Below are 15918 nucleotides of genomic sequence, written 5' to 3' on the forward strand. Positions count from 1 at the left end.
AAATGGGGTCAGTCAAAATTGAGATGTCATGTAAGCACAAAATACACATTGGATTTTAAAGACAGTATGAAAAAAAAAAAGTAAAACATCTCATTAAAAACTTTTAATATGATTACATATTAAAATGATAATTTTATATGTTGGAGTAAATAAAATACATTATTAAAATTAATTTCACTTGTTTCTTTTTGCCTTTATAATGTTGACTACTAGAAGATTTTAAATTATGTATGTGGATCACATTATATTCCTATTGGACAGCACTGGTTTAGATTATCGGAGGCTGAGAGAGAGGTCATATCTACATATTGTTCAGATAACGCTTTGGGCATGGGATTCAGGACAGATGGAACAATCCTATCTCGTGGTGTCCTGAAATTTCCATTTCCACTTCCTATTAAAATAATGAAATTATTTTCCATTTCCACTTCCTATTAAAATTATTTAATCATGAAATTCTCCAAACTTACTTTTTTAATAAAAACCAGGAAGCAGGATTGGAAGCAATGTGAGAATTAGGAGGAAAGAGAAGGTCCCCTGGATGTTAATTAGTGGGGAGCAACCCACATTTCCTGTCTCTCCAAACCTAATGGATTGCTAAGGATTTTCCCCACAAAAGCATTCTAAATCGGTGAGTCAAATCTTTAGCCAGATTTTAAAGGAACAGGCAAAACACTCTGATAGAATGATTTATTTTAATTTCCATATTTAATTTACTGATTCCCAAAACTGGCTTCAGTTTTACCTTAAGTTGCCACTGTAGACTTTCTGGACCATTTGTAGTGCTAATCAGAGTAATTACTGTCTGAAAAGGCAGTTGTTTTATTAAGTTAAATTAACAAATAATCATTGAGGATATATTGCAACAACAGAAAATTCCTATTATGAAAATGTTTTTTCTGGGTCCTTTTTCAATTGGCTAAAATCTCTTTGGTATTATTAGTCCCTACAAAGCCAGTCTACTTCTCTTTCAGTAGCATTATAATCGTGTTTATAGCAATATTAAATACTCAAAAGAGTTAACTCAGAAGTTGATTTCTATGTTTACAAATATATTCAGATTAAATGGCAACTTGAATAAAATACATTCTTTTAAAGGCATTGAGGGAGGAAAATATTACTTTTAAAGGATTTTCTTTTTAAAACAGTAACTAGTTTTTAAATGAAAAAAAGCCCCACATTTCTAAAGTTGAAATAAAAATTTAAACAGCAAAAAGGAGTATAATAATGAAAAGCAATTTTCCTTCTTCCCCAGACTTCAGTCTCCTTTCCCTATTCCCCCAAACAGCCACTGTTAAGAGTATCTTGAGTATCTTTCCAAAAAATATTCTATGCACTTGCAAGCATATAAAAATCAATATAACCAGGCTTCCCTGGTGGCACAGTGGTTAGGAATCCACCTGCCAATGCAGGGGACACGGGTTCAAGCCCTGGTCTGGGAAGATCCCACATGCCACAGAGCAACTAAGCCCGTGTGCCACAACTACTGAGTCTGTGCTCTAGAGCCCGCGAGCCACAACTACTGAAGCCTGCATGCCACAACTACTGAAGCCCTCGCACCGAGAGCCCATGCTCTGCAACAAGAGAAGCCGCTGCAGTGAGAAGCCCGCGCACTGCAACGAAGAGTAGCCCCTACTCGCCGCAACTAGAGAAAAGCCCTCACGCAGCAACGAAGACCCAACGCAGCCAAAAATGATAAATAAATAAAATAAATTTTTAAAATATCAATATAACCACATATGAATATGCAAACACATGTATAAGTACATAATCCCTTAAATAAAATGTGGTATATTCACACAAAGGAATATTATTCGACCAAAAATAGTAATGAGGTACTGACTGATACATGCTACAACATGAATGAACCTTGAAAACATTATACCAAGCAGAAGCCACCAGACACAAAAGGCACATATTATATGATTCCATTTATATAAAATGCACAGATTAGGCAAATCTGTAGGGACAGAAAGTAAACTAGTGTTTGCCAGGGGCTAGGGAGAAGAGGGAATGAGGTACAGGGTTTTGTTTTGAGGATGATAAAAATGTTCTGGAATTAGATAGTGGTGATGGTTGCACCACATTGTGAATATACTAAAAACCAATGAATCATACACTTTATTTAAAATGGTTAAAACAATCAATTTTATGTGATGTGAATTTTATCTCAATTTTTAAAAATCAAAATATATAATGCTTATTATTTTGTTAACAAATGGGAGCACACTGTACACTATGTTGAACCTTTTATCCTTCCCTTAGCATCATATTTTTTTCATTTTTATAAAATCAAAATTGTCTATCTTTTCTATTATAGCTCCTTGAATTTTTGCCATAGCTTTTATGTCCTTGAGCATATTAGGCATATTTATTTTCAACTCTGAGTCTGATAATGCCATTATCTAAAAACTCTATAGGTTTGTTTCCATTGTTTGCTGTTTGCCTCAGTTTTCTTTTGTGAATCTTGCATCCTCCTGTGCCTGGTTAACATTTGTGTTAAGTTCTGGATACTATATAAGAAAACTTGAAGAAATAATTTAAGGCCCTATTTTCTAACAGAGATGGTTGAAATTTTCTCTTGGCAGGTGGCTAGGAGCACTAGCTGTCTAGGATGATATCAATTCAATTTCAGGAATTAGATGATTCAAAATTTTGCTTCAGTCCCTACAGAGCCAGTACTTCTCATTCACTCTTACTCCTAGGGTACACCCTTAAGGTCCTAACCTGAGAATGAGGGTGCTGGGGTGATGTCAGAAAATAATGAAGTAGGTAGTTCCAAGATCCCATCCCTCTGCAGAAACACTGAAAAATCAAGCCAAAAAACCAGATCAAACAAACAAAAAAACCTGTCAGACCCAACTTTGTCAGAACTCTGGAAAATAGTCAAAGCTCACAGCAACCAATGCTGAATTAAGAAAGAGGCAACTTAAACATGGCACAGTGCAAGCAGAAAGTAAAGGCTAAGATGGATTTGTAAACAGCCAGGCTAAGCAGTAAAGGAGTGTACCAACACAGTGCCAATCGGCAAAGACTAGATTTTCCTTTCTTCCCTTTCCTTCCCCTCTGTTCCCTTCCCTTCTTTCTTTCCCTCTCCCTCTTTCTTCCCCCTCCCTCTTTCTTTCCTCCTCCCTCCCTCCCCCTCCCTTCTCCCTGCCTCTCTCTCTCTCTCTCTCTCTCTCTCTCTCTCTTTCTTTCTTTCTTTCTTAATGGCTCTTGGGGTTCAAGGAAATCTCTGTCGAAACACTAGGTGAACACAGCCTAAAAGAAAAGAAACTTTGGAGACCTCACACCCAGCTAGACCTAAGAGACATCTATAGACTACTCCACCCAAAACAGCAGACTACACATTTTTTTACAAGTGCACATGGAACATTCTCTAGGATAGACCAGATGTTAGGCTACAAAACAAGCCTCAATACATTCTAAAAGACTGGAATCATACAAAGTATCTTCTCTGACCACAGTGGAATGAAACTAGAAATCAATAGCAGAAGGAAAACTGGAAAGTTCACAAATATGTGGAAATTAAACAACATACTCCTGAATATGTTGAAGAAATCACGAGGGAAATTAGAAAATACTTTGAGATGAACAAAAATTAAAACACAACATACCAAAACTTATGGGATACAGTAAAAGCAATGCTCAATGAGCAATGTATGGCTGTAAATGCCTACATTAAGAAAGAAGAAAGATCTCGAATGAAAAGCCTGACTTAATGCTTAACACATTATTGACCAGAGACACATTAATACGTCTTTTGTTATCTGAACATTATTGACCAGAGACATATCAATATGTTTTTAGAGAGTGATACAATTAACATCACCATGCAAAGTTGTTAGAGCTTAAAATTGATCAAGCGTTCATTATATAACTTATGATTGTCATTATCATTCACATTTTGCTCCATTAGGTTTTTGTTCCAACCTTGTGTATATTATAAACGTAAAATTTTCAAAAATGACACATTGTGAAATTTTGAGTGAAGAACTGTTCGGTGAACTTTATGCAGAAACTTTCTCTGACTGTCCAAGCAACATATATACTAGTGTCCAGAAGATGACAGCTCTTCAGAATATAGTTCTGATTCAGACGATGTGAATATAAGACCAACAAAAAGACAAAAAACCTTAGTGATTGATTCTGATATGGAAAGTGAAAATGAAACTCGTGGTGCTGGAGAATGCTCCTTTGCTTCTACTGAAGAGTGGATAGAAGACAACACTTCACAAAAATTAGAAGACTTTTCAGGTGTGTCAGATATAACTACTGAATGTAATAACCTGCAAAGTGTTAGTGAAATAATAGAATTGACTTTCTGGCCAGCCAAAATAAAAATCGCCAGCCACAGGCATTAGTTTCTACAAAAATCCCCCCATCAGTAATGAGTTAAGGAGCTAGAAAAAGAAGAGCAAATTAAACGGGAAGCCAGCAGAAGGAAGAAGATAGGGATTAGAGTGCAGATAAATGAAATAGAGAACAGAAAACCAATAGAATCAACAAAACCAAAAGTTGGTTCTTTGAAAAGAGCTACAAAATTGACAAAATTTTACCTAGACTGGCCAAGAAAAAAAAGAGAGAAAATGCAAATAACTACAATCAGAAATGAAAATGGGGACATTACCACTGACCTCAAAGAAATAAAAAGAATTATAAGAGAATATTACGAACAACTGTATACTAACAAATTAGATAACTTAGATGAAATGGACAAATTCCTGGAAAGACACACATTATCAAAACACTCAAGAAGAAATAGAAAATCTGAACAGATCTAGAACACGTAGAGATTGAATCAGTAATCATAAACTTCCTAACAAAGAAAAGTGCAAGACCAGACAGTTTCACTGGTGAACTCTATGAAACGTTTAAAGAAGTAACACCAATCCTTCTCAAACTCTTCTAAAAAATAGAAGAGAAGGAAGCAATTCCTAACTCATTTCATGAGGACAGTATTACCTTGATATCAAAGCCAGATAAAGACACCACACAAAAAGAAAATACAGACCAGTATCCCTTACAAATAAAATGCAAAAATCCTTGACAAGATACCAGCAAACCAAATCCAAAAGAATTTCTAAAGAATTATATACCATAACCAAGTGGGATTTATTCCAGGAATATAAGAGTGGTTCAACATAAGAAAACTAATCAATGTAATACACAACATTACTATAATGAAGGGAAAAAGCACAACATCATCTCAACTAATGCAGAAAAAGTATTTGACAAATTCCAACACCTTTTCATGATAAAGCCACTCAGAAAACTAGGAATAGATGGACACTTCCTCAACTTGATAAACAGCATTTATTAAAAACAGAACAAAACAAAACCATAACTAACATCAAACTCAATGGTGAAAAGATTAAAAGCTTTCTCCCTAAGATCAGGAACAAGAAAAGCATGTCCACTCTCACCACTGCTATTCAACATTATACTGGAAATCCTAGCCAGAGCAGTTAGGCAAGAAAAAGAAATAAAAGGCATCTAAACCAGAAATGAAGAAGTAAAACTCTATTCACAGATGATGTGATCCTGTATATAGAATATCCAAAAAAATACACACACACACACACACACACACCTATTAGAGCTAATAAATGAATTCAGCAAAGTTGCAGAGTAAAAGATCAACCCACAAAAATCAGTTGTGTTTCTATACACCAGCAATGAACAGTTCAAAAGGGAATTAAGAAAGCAATTCGTTTTATAATAGCAACCAAAAGAATAAAATACTTAGGAATAAATTTAAGGTAGTGAAAGACTTGTACACTGAAAAGTATAAAATTATAAAGCATAGCTGAAGGAAATTAAAGAAGACCCAAATAAATGGAAAAACATCCCATGTTCATGGATTAGAAGACTTAATATTGTCAAGAAGACAATACTACCCAAAGCAATCTACAGATTCAGTGCAACCCCTACCAAAATCTCAGTGGGTTTTGCATAAATGGAAAAGTCAATCTTCAAATTCACTGCAAGGGACCTTAAATGCCAAAACAATATTGAAGAAGAATAACAAAGTCAAAGGATTGACACTTCCTGATTTCAAAACTTACCACAAAGCTACAGTAATCAAGACAGTGTGGTACTGGCATAAGGATAGACACACACACCAATGGAAAAGAACTGGGAGTCCAGAAATAAATCCAGACAGCTATGGCCTATTAATTTTTTACAAAGGAACCAAAACCATTCAATGGGGAAAGAACAGATTCTTCAACAAAAGGTATAGGGAAAACTGCATATCCACATGCAAAGAATGAAGTTGGACCCATACCTCATACCATATAGAGATGTTAACTGAAAATGGCTCATAGAGCTAAATGTCAGAGCTAAAACTATAAAATTCTTAAAAGAAAACATGGGGTAAATCTTCATGACCTTGGATTTAGCAATGGATTCTTAGATATGTTGCCAAAACACAAGCAACAAAAGAAAAAAGGAGATAAATTGGACGTCATCAAAATTAGAAACTTTTGTGACTCAAAAGACATTAAGAAAGTGACAAGACAACCTACAGAATGGGAGAAAATATTTGCAAATTGTATATCTGATAAGGGACTTGTATCCAGAATATATAAAGAACCCTTACAACTCAATAGTAAAAAGACAAATAACCTGATTTTAAAGTGGGCAAAGGATCTGAATAGACATTTCTCCAAAGAATGTGTACAAATGGCCAGTAAGCATGAAAAGATGCTCAACATCTTAGCCATTAGGGAAATGCATATGAGAACCACAATTAGATACCACTTTACACACAACTAGGATAGCTATAATAAAATTAAAAAAAATTTTAAAACATAAAATAACAAGTGTTGGCAAAAAATGTGGAGAAACTGGAACCCTCACCTATTACTAGTGGTAATGTAAAATGGTGCAGCCACTGTGGAAAACAATTCAGCAGTTCCTCAAAATGTTAAACATTGAGTCACCATATGACTCAGCAATTCCACTCCTAGGTATAGAAACAATAGAATTGAAAACATATGTTCATATAAAAACTTACACATAAATGTTCATGGCAGCATTGCTCATAATAGCCAAAAGGTAAAAAAAATCCAAATGTTCATGCACTGATGAATGGATAAAAATGTGGTATACTCATATAATAGAATATTAGTCAGCCATAAAAATAAAGGAGTGATGAAACATACTATGGCATGAATGAACCTTAAAAACATTATGCTATGGGAAATAAGCCACATACAAAAGGAAACATATTACATGATTCCGTTTGTACAAAATATCCAGAAGAGACAAATCCACAGAGACAGAAAGTAGAACAGTGGTTGCCAGGAGTGGGGGAGGAGGGAATGGTAATGGGTACAGCACTTCTTTTGGGGGTGAAGAAAATGTTCTGGAATTAGATATTAGTGATTGTTACACAATCTTGTGAATGTACTAAAAAGCACTGAATCAATCGTACACTTTAAAATGGTGAATTTTATAGTATGTGAATGAAACCTCAGAAAAAGAACAAGGAAATACTGTAAGCCTATAGATAGAGAGGAGGTTTCTGTGCACCTGAGATTTTTATTTAATGGGTTAAGCAAAGCAGAGGGTAGCTCTCACTTAATGTGAAGTTTTTTCCCAAGGGAATGCATTTCTGCTGTAGTATTTTCATCTATTCATTCAACAGATAACACATGTTATGTACAAGAATCAGGACAGTATCTGCTTCTACTTGCCTGTTGTTGCTTGAAGGCCTCAATAAGTAAATCAATATCAGTAAAAGTGAGAGGAAATTGCAGCCGAGGACCACAGTAGGAGTCTGGGACGTCTATCAACACCCAATAGTTCTGTCTATCCTTGTCCTGGATGTTGCTGCCAAAAAGGTGAGTCACTAATTCTGGAAATGGAAAGACAGAAAAGGGGGGAAAAAATCTACATTCCCATACTTCAAATGCAATAAATAACTTATTGAATACCTAGCCCATGTAAGGCACTGTGCTAAATGTTATGAATACCAAGATAACCCACACATAACCATGAGGAATGATTTGTTCTGAGATCAGCAGGTACATTCACATGAAGCATCATTATCCCTTCCCAGGTGGACATTTTACCAAAGCAGTGAGTTCATCAGCGGGGAGGAGCACAGGGAAACCTGGTCAATCAAGGTATTCTGATGCTCTGAAGCTCTAACTCTACATTTTTTTTTGCCCACTCTAATATCTCAGATTTTTACTAATAGGGCTGGAAAAATAACAATGCATTGTATTTGGTTCAAATATCTGTGGCTATTCAGGATCTACAGAAAATTAAATGGCAACATTTAACTTTTCCCTGTTAAACACTTCAAATTTTACTTACGTAATTGACTTGTTTCTCTCGTCACATAAAAACCAATTTTCTGACATGATTTTCTTTTTCTTCTTGGTAACAAACCATAGGCAGAAATTCCCAAAGGACCTCTCTCTCGAAGAGATATTTCTGTGTAACGGATTACCTGCACTGCCCATTTCAGTAGGTGCTGAGACCCAGGATCTCTTTCTTGCTAGACTGCCTATGAAACAGTCAGCCCAAGAAAAGAAATCTGGCCAATTCAGGTGGAGAAAGATGAAAAGTGATACGGTAGATTGATTGCAAAAGTATCCCCAATTCTCTACTCCAACGTCTAGACATGCTCTTTTTAATGTGATTTTGCAGCCACTCTCATCAAGAGTCTCCTTCCCCAGCCCTTGAAGCTGGGTTGGGTTTGTGACTTGAGTTGGACTAAAGAATATGGTGGAAGTGTTATGTACCAGTTCCAAGCCGGCCTCAGGAGGCCTTGTATGCTTCCATGCTCTCTCTTTTGAAACTGTGCCACTACCACAAATCCCAGGCTAGTCTCCTGAAAGCTCCAAGACCATGTGGAGCAGAGCTGAGTCACCCAAGCCACGGCCATCCTAGATCAGCCACCCGCCAGCAGACCTGTAAACACATGAGTGAACTCCAACCAAGACCCAAAAAACTGCCAAATCAAGTCTGCCAAGATCAGAAGTGCTCAGCTGATCTGTACACTTGTGAACAAAAAGAAATGTTTATTACATGCTACTGAGCTATTATAGTTGTTTAATACACAGTATTATTGCAGTAACAGATAACTGACAGAGAGAACAATGACATACTCTTCAGCTCATTAATACTGAATTGCTACTAAGCTCATTAATTAGAAGTTCTCTAGGGCTTCCCTGGTGGCGCAGTGGTTGAGAATCCGCCTGCCAATGCAGGGGACACGGGTTGAAGCCCTGCCTGGTCTGGGAAGATCCCACATGCCACGGAGCAACTAAGCCTGTGTGCCACAACTACTGAGCCCACGTGCCACAACTACTGAAACCCGCAAGCCTAGAGCCCGTGCTCCGCAACGAGAAGCCACTGCAATGAGAAGACTGCACACCACAACGAAGAGTAGCCCCCGCTCACTGCAACTAGAGAAAGCCCACATGCAGCAACAAAAACCCAATGCAGCCAAAAATAAACAAATAAATGAATAAGAAGTTCTCTATAGGTTTGGAAGGTATGACGTTAGCAGATGTAGATAGAATACATTGTTTTTCATTATTCAGTTATGCTGAGAGATTACAATTAAAATTAAACTTGACATTTTTTTCTAAAGTCATAATATTTGGTAATTTTAAAATGTTTTCTAAATTATTGTGTACTCCAATATTTTTTGGTGGTAACTGACGATGTTTTATAAGAAGTTAAATTTAGGAGTAATAATGTCTGTCTTCAATGTGGTCCAGCAGAGGTTATTTTTCTCATTTGGATTTCGTTTGAGATTTGAGAAAACTTAATTATTTCATTTTATGTTTGAAAACTAGAAATGCAGAGCATCTTGGTAAATTTTATCTCAGGTTCATTTTGCAGGCAGAAAAGCCAAAATATTCTACTTGACTATCTTAATGATCATTTCTACTTGGTAGTCTTTCTTAGAATAGCATCTTACTCCAAAAAAAAAACCCTTTCTTCTTCCCAGCTTTACTTATTGAAAAATCAGGCTCCTCTTGGGAAAACAACAACAACCAAACAAACAAAATCAAAAACAACCTCAGCAGTTTCACTAGATCATCTTTTTTTTTTTAACATCTTTATTGGAGTATAATTGCTTTACAATGGTGTGTTAGTTTCTGCTTTATAACAAAGTGAATCAGCTATACATATACATATATCCCCACATCCCCTCCCTCTTGTGTCTCCCTCCCACCCTCCCTATCCCACCCCTCTAGGTGGTCACAAAGCACCGAGCTGATCTCCCTGTGCTATGCGGCTGCTTCCCACTAGCTATCTATTTTACATTTGGTAGTGTATATATGTCCATGCCACTCTCTCACTTTGTCCCAGCTTACCCTTCCCCCTCCCCGTGTCCTCAAGTCCATTCGCTAGTAGGTCTGCGTCTTTATTCCCGCACTATATCATCTTATAACTACCTTACTGAGAAATCCCAACTGGTGAGGTATAAATAAGAACTGATTTTCTTTTCCCGATCATTGCCTTCACCAATGTTCTGTCAACTTTCCCTTTCTCATCAGCTAACTGACACATCAAGTCAATTCCACCAGTTCTGGTTACTAAAACTCAGTCTTGTTATTTAAGACCATAATAAAAATATTGCTTTTCCTCTTAAAAAAAAAAAAAGTCCAGTCTGGCCCTTCCTTTCATACATTTGATGACCCTCATTTCTTTTAAGTTCAGTGATAAATATATGAAAAAGCACCATTTCCCTAAACCAATTTTTTTTTCTTTTCTTTTCTTTTTTTGGCCTTGCCGTGCAGCTTGCAGGATCTTAATTCCCCAACCAGGGATTGAACCTGGGCCCCCTGCAGTGGAAGCACAGAGTACTAACCACTGGGCCGCCAGGGAATTACCTAAACCAATTCTTTTTTTTAATTTAGTTTTGCCTGCATTGGGTCTTCGTTGCTGTGCGTGGGCTTTCTCTAGTTGCCGCAAGCAGGGGCTACTCTTTGTTGTGGTGCGCCGGCTTCTCATTGCTGCGGAGCACAGGCTCTAGGTGCCTGGGCTTCAGTAGTTGTGGCATGCGGGCTCAGTAGTTGTGGCTCGTGGGCTCTAGAGCGCAGGCTCAGTCGTTGTGGCACACGGGCTTAGATGCTCCATGGCATGTGGGATCTTCCCGGACCAGGTCTCAAACCTGTGTCCCCTGCATTGACAGGAGGATTCTTAACCACTGCACCACCAGGGTAGCCCCCTAAACCATTCTTAATCAAAACTACTCAATATGAAATATCAATAAACATCAAATCATAATCCTCCTGCTGGTTTTTATCCACATAAAAAAGAATAACATAGATTTTCTCCCTAACGTGGGTAGCTAACGTGCATCATATGTGAAAACAATCAAAAGCGTTAACATTTCAAATGCAAGTACTGTCCTTGTGGGCTGTAACTATTATAACTAATAATAATAATTTAATGAATGCCAGCTATAAGAATATTTGTACAACATGCGATTAGAATTAATCCATACCTATTTGGTTTATAATTCTGTCAACATGAATCTACAGTAATTAAATATATTAAAATCTTGACCTATAACTGAATGATGCCTTAACAAGTTGTTCTAAAGAAAATTCCTCAAAAATACCCCCTACACACAATCTTCTTTTGCCCAGTACAGACTCAAAATCTGAACTAGGAAAAATCTAAAGCCCATAATTAAAAAAAAAAAAAAACAATTTCTGCCTCTACCACCTGCATGTCACTTTGAATAGAAGCTCCAGACGTTGCTGGAAAAAGAAAAGCACAAATTGAACCATGTTTATAGTTATTTCATTTCTCAGTTATGAATCTGGATTAAAATCATGAGTGTTCATACAATAAGTTCAATAGATGCCAAAATGAAATTTTGTAAAATTCAACACCTGTTCTTGATTTTTTTAAAAACTCAGAAAACTAGGAATGGAAGGATACCTCCTTAACGTATTTTTTAAAATTTAAATCAACGGTAATGGTTTTTTCATTAAATCATTAACAAAACGAGGATGCCCACTTTCACTGTTTCATTTTAACACTGTTCTGCTATCTCCAGCAAATATAATAAAACATGAAGCCAAAATAAGAGCAGTGACTCTTGGATAGAAAGATATAAAAATAAAGTTACTTGTGACCTGTGTGATTAAATATCTACACTCAAGGAAATCAACTGAAAAACTCCCAGAATTGATAGGAGAATTAAAATAATACAGCGGTTAATCTCACTGGTTTGAATCACAGCTTCACCACTGATAAGATGAATAAACTTGGGACGTTACCTTATAAGCCTCAGTATTCTCATCCACAAAAGGGGGATGAGAATACTAATTCCACTGGTTTGTCATGAAAACTAAATGAAATATTTAAAGCACTTAAAAGACATGGCACATGGCATTTAATAAATATGAGTAGTAATAATAATAATTATTATTATTTAATGTTACTGTTCAATAGTATCACAATACAAAATAAACAGACATAAACCAAACGCTTTACTAAATACTACCAATAATCATTAGGGAGATATAGTGGGGGAAATATCTTATTCACCATAGCAACAAAAAATATAAAATACGTGGCTTGATAGGACATTTTGACTGATCTGGGAAGCAGAAAGAAAAGTCAAAACAACACTTCCACTCACTCCATCCCACTCCCCACTTCCACCAGACTCTGTTTAAACCTGTTGCTATGTATATAGCAGCTTTGGCTTTCTACCTGTGGGAGGAGGCTGATGTGAAAAATCAGACTGGGGAATGGATGTGCAGTGTCTCCCCATCAAGTCCTATAAAATGGCTTTGAGCAAGCAGTAGGACATGTAGGTCACCTCTCACCTTTGGAACACCCAGAATGTCTCAGCATACTCTGTGCCTCAGAGTTAAAACCATTAAACTGGCCCTGGTATGTGGAAATGTTAAGTGACCTTCCGGTCCCTAAAAAATACCCTGCTTAAGGGTCATAGCACTTCTGCCAAACAGGCCTAGGTAGAGGTTGTCTGGAACTTTCCCACCAAAAAGGGCCATCAGAAAGCAACCTACAGTAATGTACAGTATGGTGACTCTAGTCAATAATACTCTATTATATATTGAAAGTTGCTGAGAGAGTACATTTTAAAAGTTCTCACCACACACACACAAAATTGTAACTATGTGAATGGATGCATGTGTTAACTAACATTGTGGTAATCATTTCACAACATATGCATATAAGAAATCATTATACTGTACACCTTAAACATATAATGTTATATGTTAATTATATTTTAATAAAGCTGGAAAAAATTTTGAAAGTGAAATCAACATACAGCAATAATCTGTAAATTTCTTTTTCTGATACATATAATAACTAAATCAGTATGATTCTGGGACTCTATAATAGAGAGATGTATAAGATAACAGACAGCCTGGAAATATGCCCTATTACACATTTTTTAATGAATATATTATGAAGGAGGCACTACAAAACATGGTGAAAAGATACATTATGAAATAAATGTCGTGGGGAAAATTTGGTTAACTACTTGGACATTTTCTTCGTAGGTATGTTTTTTAATTATTCTCAACCACTAGGCATCAAAAGTTCCTTTTTTAGTTTAATATCAAAAATTCAAAATTTATGAAATGTTAAAACTTTTAGAAGTCAAATCATAAAAAATCTAGAAAAATAGCCATGGTAATCCACATTTTAAATATTTCAGGGCCTTCTAAGTTTAAAAGCCAAGGATTCACAAAGAAAAAGATATTTAGACTTGAAAAGAAAGATATTTTAAATAATTAATGGATGAAAATTTCCTAAACCTGACAAAAATATCAACTTAGATATAACATAAGCTCAGCAAACACCACACAGGATAAATAAAAATGAAACCTCATCAAGGCATATTATGGTTGAACGCTATTTTCCAATGTCATTTAGGTTATTTTGTTTCTTCCCCACCTCCTTTGGGTGATGGTTATTCATTTATAATACAATTAAGTTTATTTGTCACAGTGTGTATTCTACTTGGGAATCACATTCTCTCTTCCTGTTTTTAATTAATTATTATTTTTTTTTTTTTAGGGATGTGAAACATTATCATGGTTCTAAGAGTCAGAACTACAAAAAGGTATTCTCAGAGATGTGTCACTTTCCCCTCATCCCTCCTACCCAAACCCCATTCTCCCTATTCTTTCTGCCCTGCTCCCACCCATCCCTCCATTTCCTGTAGGTAAATAATGCCATTAGTTTCTGATTTACCCTGTAGGTTTCTCCTGTATTTATTTTTGCACAAATGAGCACACATAGACACACACACATGCGCGCACACTCTTATCAGGCAAGGGTTTCTTAAGCAGGATACAGAAAGCACTAACCATAAAAGAAAAAACTTGTACTACATTAAAATCAAGAATGTCTACTCACCAAAAGACATCATTTAAAGATTAAAGACTAGGGGGATAGATAAAAGCCAAAGACTAGGAACAGATATTTGCAATAAATTTATCTAACAAAGATTCACATTCTCATATTTAGAATACCTACAGAACTCTTAGAAATTGGTAAGAAAAAGGCAGATACCCAATAGAAATATGGGCAAAAGACCTGAACAGGCACTTTGCCATATGGGATGTCCACGTGACTGCTAAACATTCAAACAGGTGAGCAACTTCTCTGCTCACCAGGGGAATGCAAATTATAGCAGAAATGTGATACTACTACATACTCACCAGAATGGCTAAAATGAAAAGGATTGATAATTTCAAGTGCTGACAAAGATAATGAACAACTGGAACTCTCATACACTGTTGGCAGTATAACTTGGTACAACAATTTTGTAAAGCTGTTTATCAGTACCTAATAAAGCTGACCATATGCATGCCCTATAACTCCAAACTTCCTTTCCTGGGTTGTGGTACATCTTTATAATAATGGTCCCCAACGAATCATGTCTCCTTGTATTCATATCCCTTTACAAGATAATGCTGCTGCTACTGCTCCCTGCAAGAGATGGATCTTTCCTAACCCCTTTGAATCTGCACCTAGCCTTGTGACTTGCTTTGACCAATAGGATACAGCAGAACTGATTTTGTGTGAGTTCCAGAGCAAAGGCCTAAAGAGGCCTTGTGGCTTCTGCCTTTGCCCTCTTGGGATCTAGCTGCCATGTAAAGAAGTCCAGGATATCCTGTTGGACAGAGAGGCTGCATGAGGAGAACTGAGGTACCCAAGTTCACAGCCCACACCAAAGTCCCAAACATGTAAGAAAACCATTTGGACCTCCCTCTCCAGCCCAGGTAAGTTGAGTGAGCCCAACTGACAGCACGTACAACAAAGACAAGCCATCCCCACTGAGCCCTTCAAATGCCTGACACACAGAATCACAAGCAATAAAATGGTTGTTGTTTTAAAGCACTAAATTTTGGGGTGGTTTATTATACAGCAATAGATAACTGAAAATGAGTATATAGCAAAAGAAAAGAATACATATGTTCACTAAAAAGGACAAGTAGAGCGGTGGAAAGATGGCGGAGGAGTAAGACACGGAGATCACCTTCCTCCCCACAAATACACCAGAAATACATCTACATGTGGAACAACTCCTACAGAACACCTACTGAACGCTGGCAGAAGACCTCAGACCTCCCAAAAGGCAAGAAACTCCCCACGTACCTGGGTAGGGCAAAAGAAAAAATTAATTAAAAACAGAGACAATAGAATAGGGACGGCACCCGCACCAGTGGGAGGGAGCTGTGAAGGAGGAAAGGTCTCCACACACTAGGGAGCCCCTTCGCGGGCAGAGACTGCGGGCGGCGGAGCGGGGAGCTTCGGAGCCGCAGAGGAGAACGCAGCAACGGGGGTGCAGAGGGCAAAGCGGAGAGATTCCCGCACAGAGGATCGGCGCCCACCGGCGCTCACCAGCCCCAGAGGCTCGTGTGCTCACCCGCCGGGGCGGGC

At 37.1% G+C, this 15918-nt stretch overlaps 1 protein-coding gene across 1 annotated transcript in view; it reads right to left on the reverse strand.

Moving 5' to 3' along the window:
* PPEF1 (protein phosphatase with EF-hand domain 1) overlaps positions 1-15918 on the reverse strand; it is a gene marked incomplete at its 3' end in the record, with an annotated part of 145810 nt that overhangs the window by 50208 nt on the left and 79684 nt on the right. The window contains exon 6 of the mRNA XM_007467404.1: positions 7704-7864. Coding sequence (XP_007467466.1) covers positions 7704-7864 — 161 coding nt within the window. The remainder of the gene's footprint in view (positions 1-7703; positions 7865-15918) is intronic.

This window comes from Lipotes vexillifer, unplaced genomic scaffold, assembly GCF_000442215.2.
Source record: "Lipotes vexillifer unplaced genomic scaffold, Lipotes_vexillifer_v1.1 scaffold318, whole genome shotgun sequence".
Lineage (NCBI taxonomy): Eukaryota > Metazoa > Chordata > Mammalia > Artiodactyla > Lipotidae > Lipotes > Lipotes vexillifer.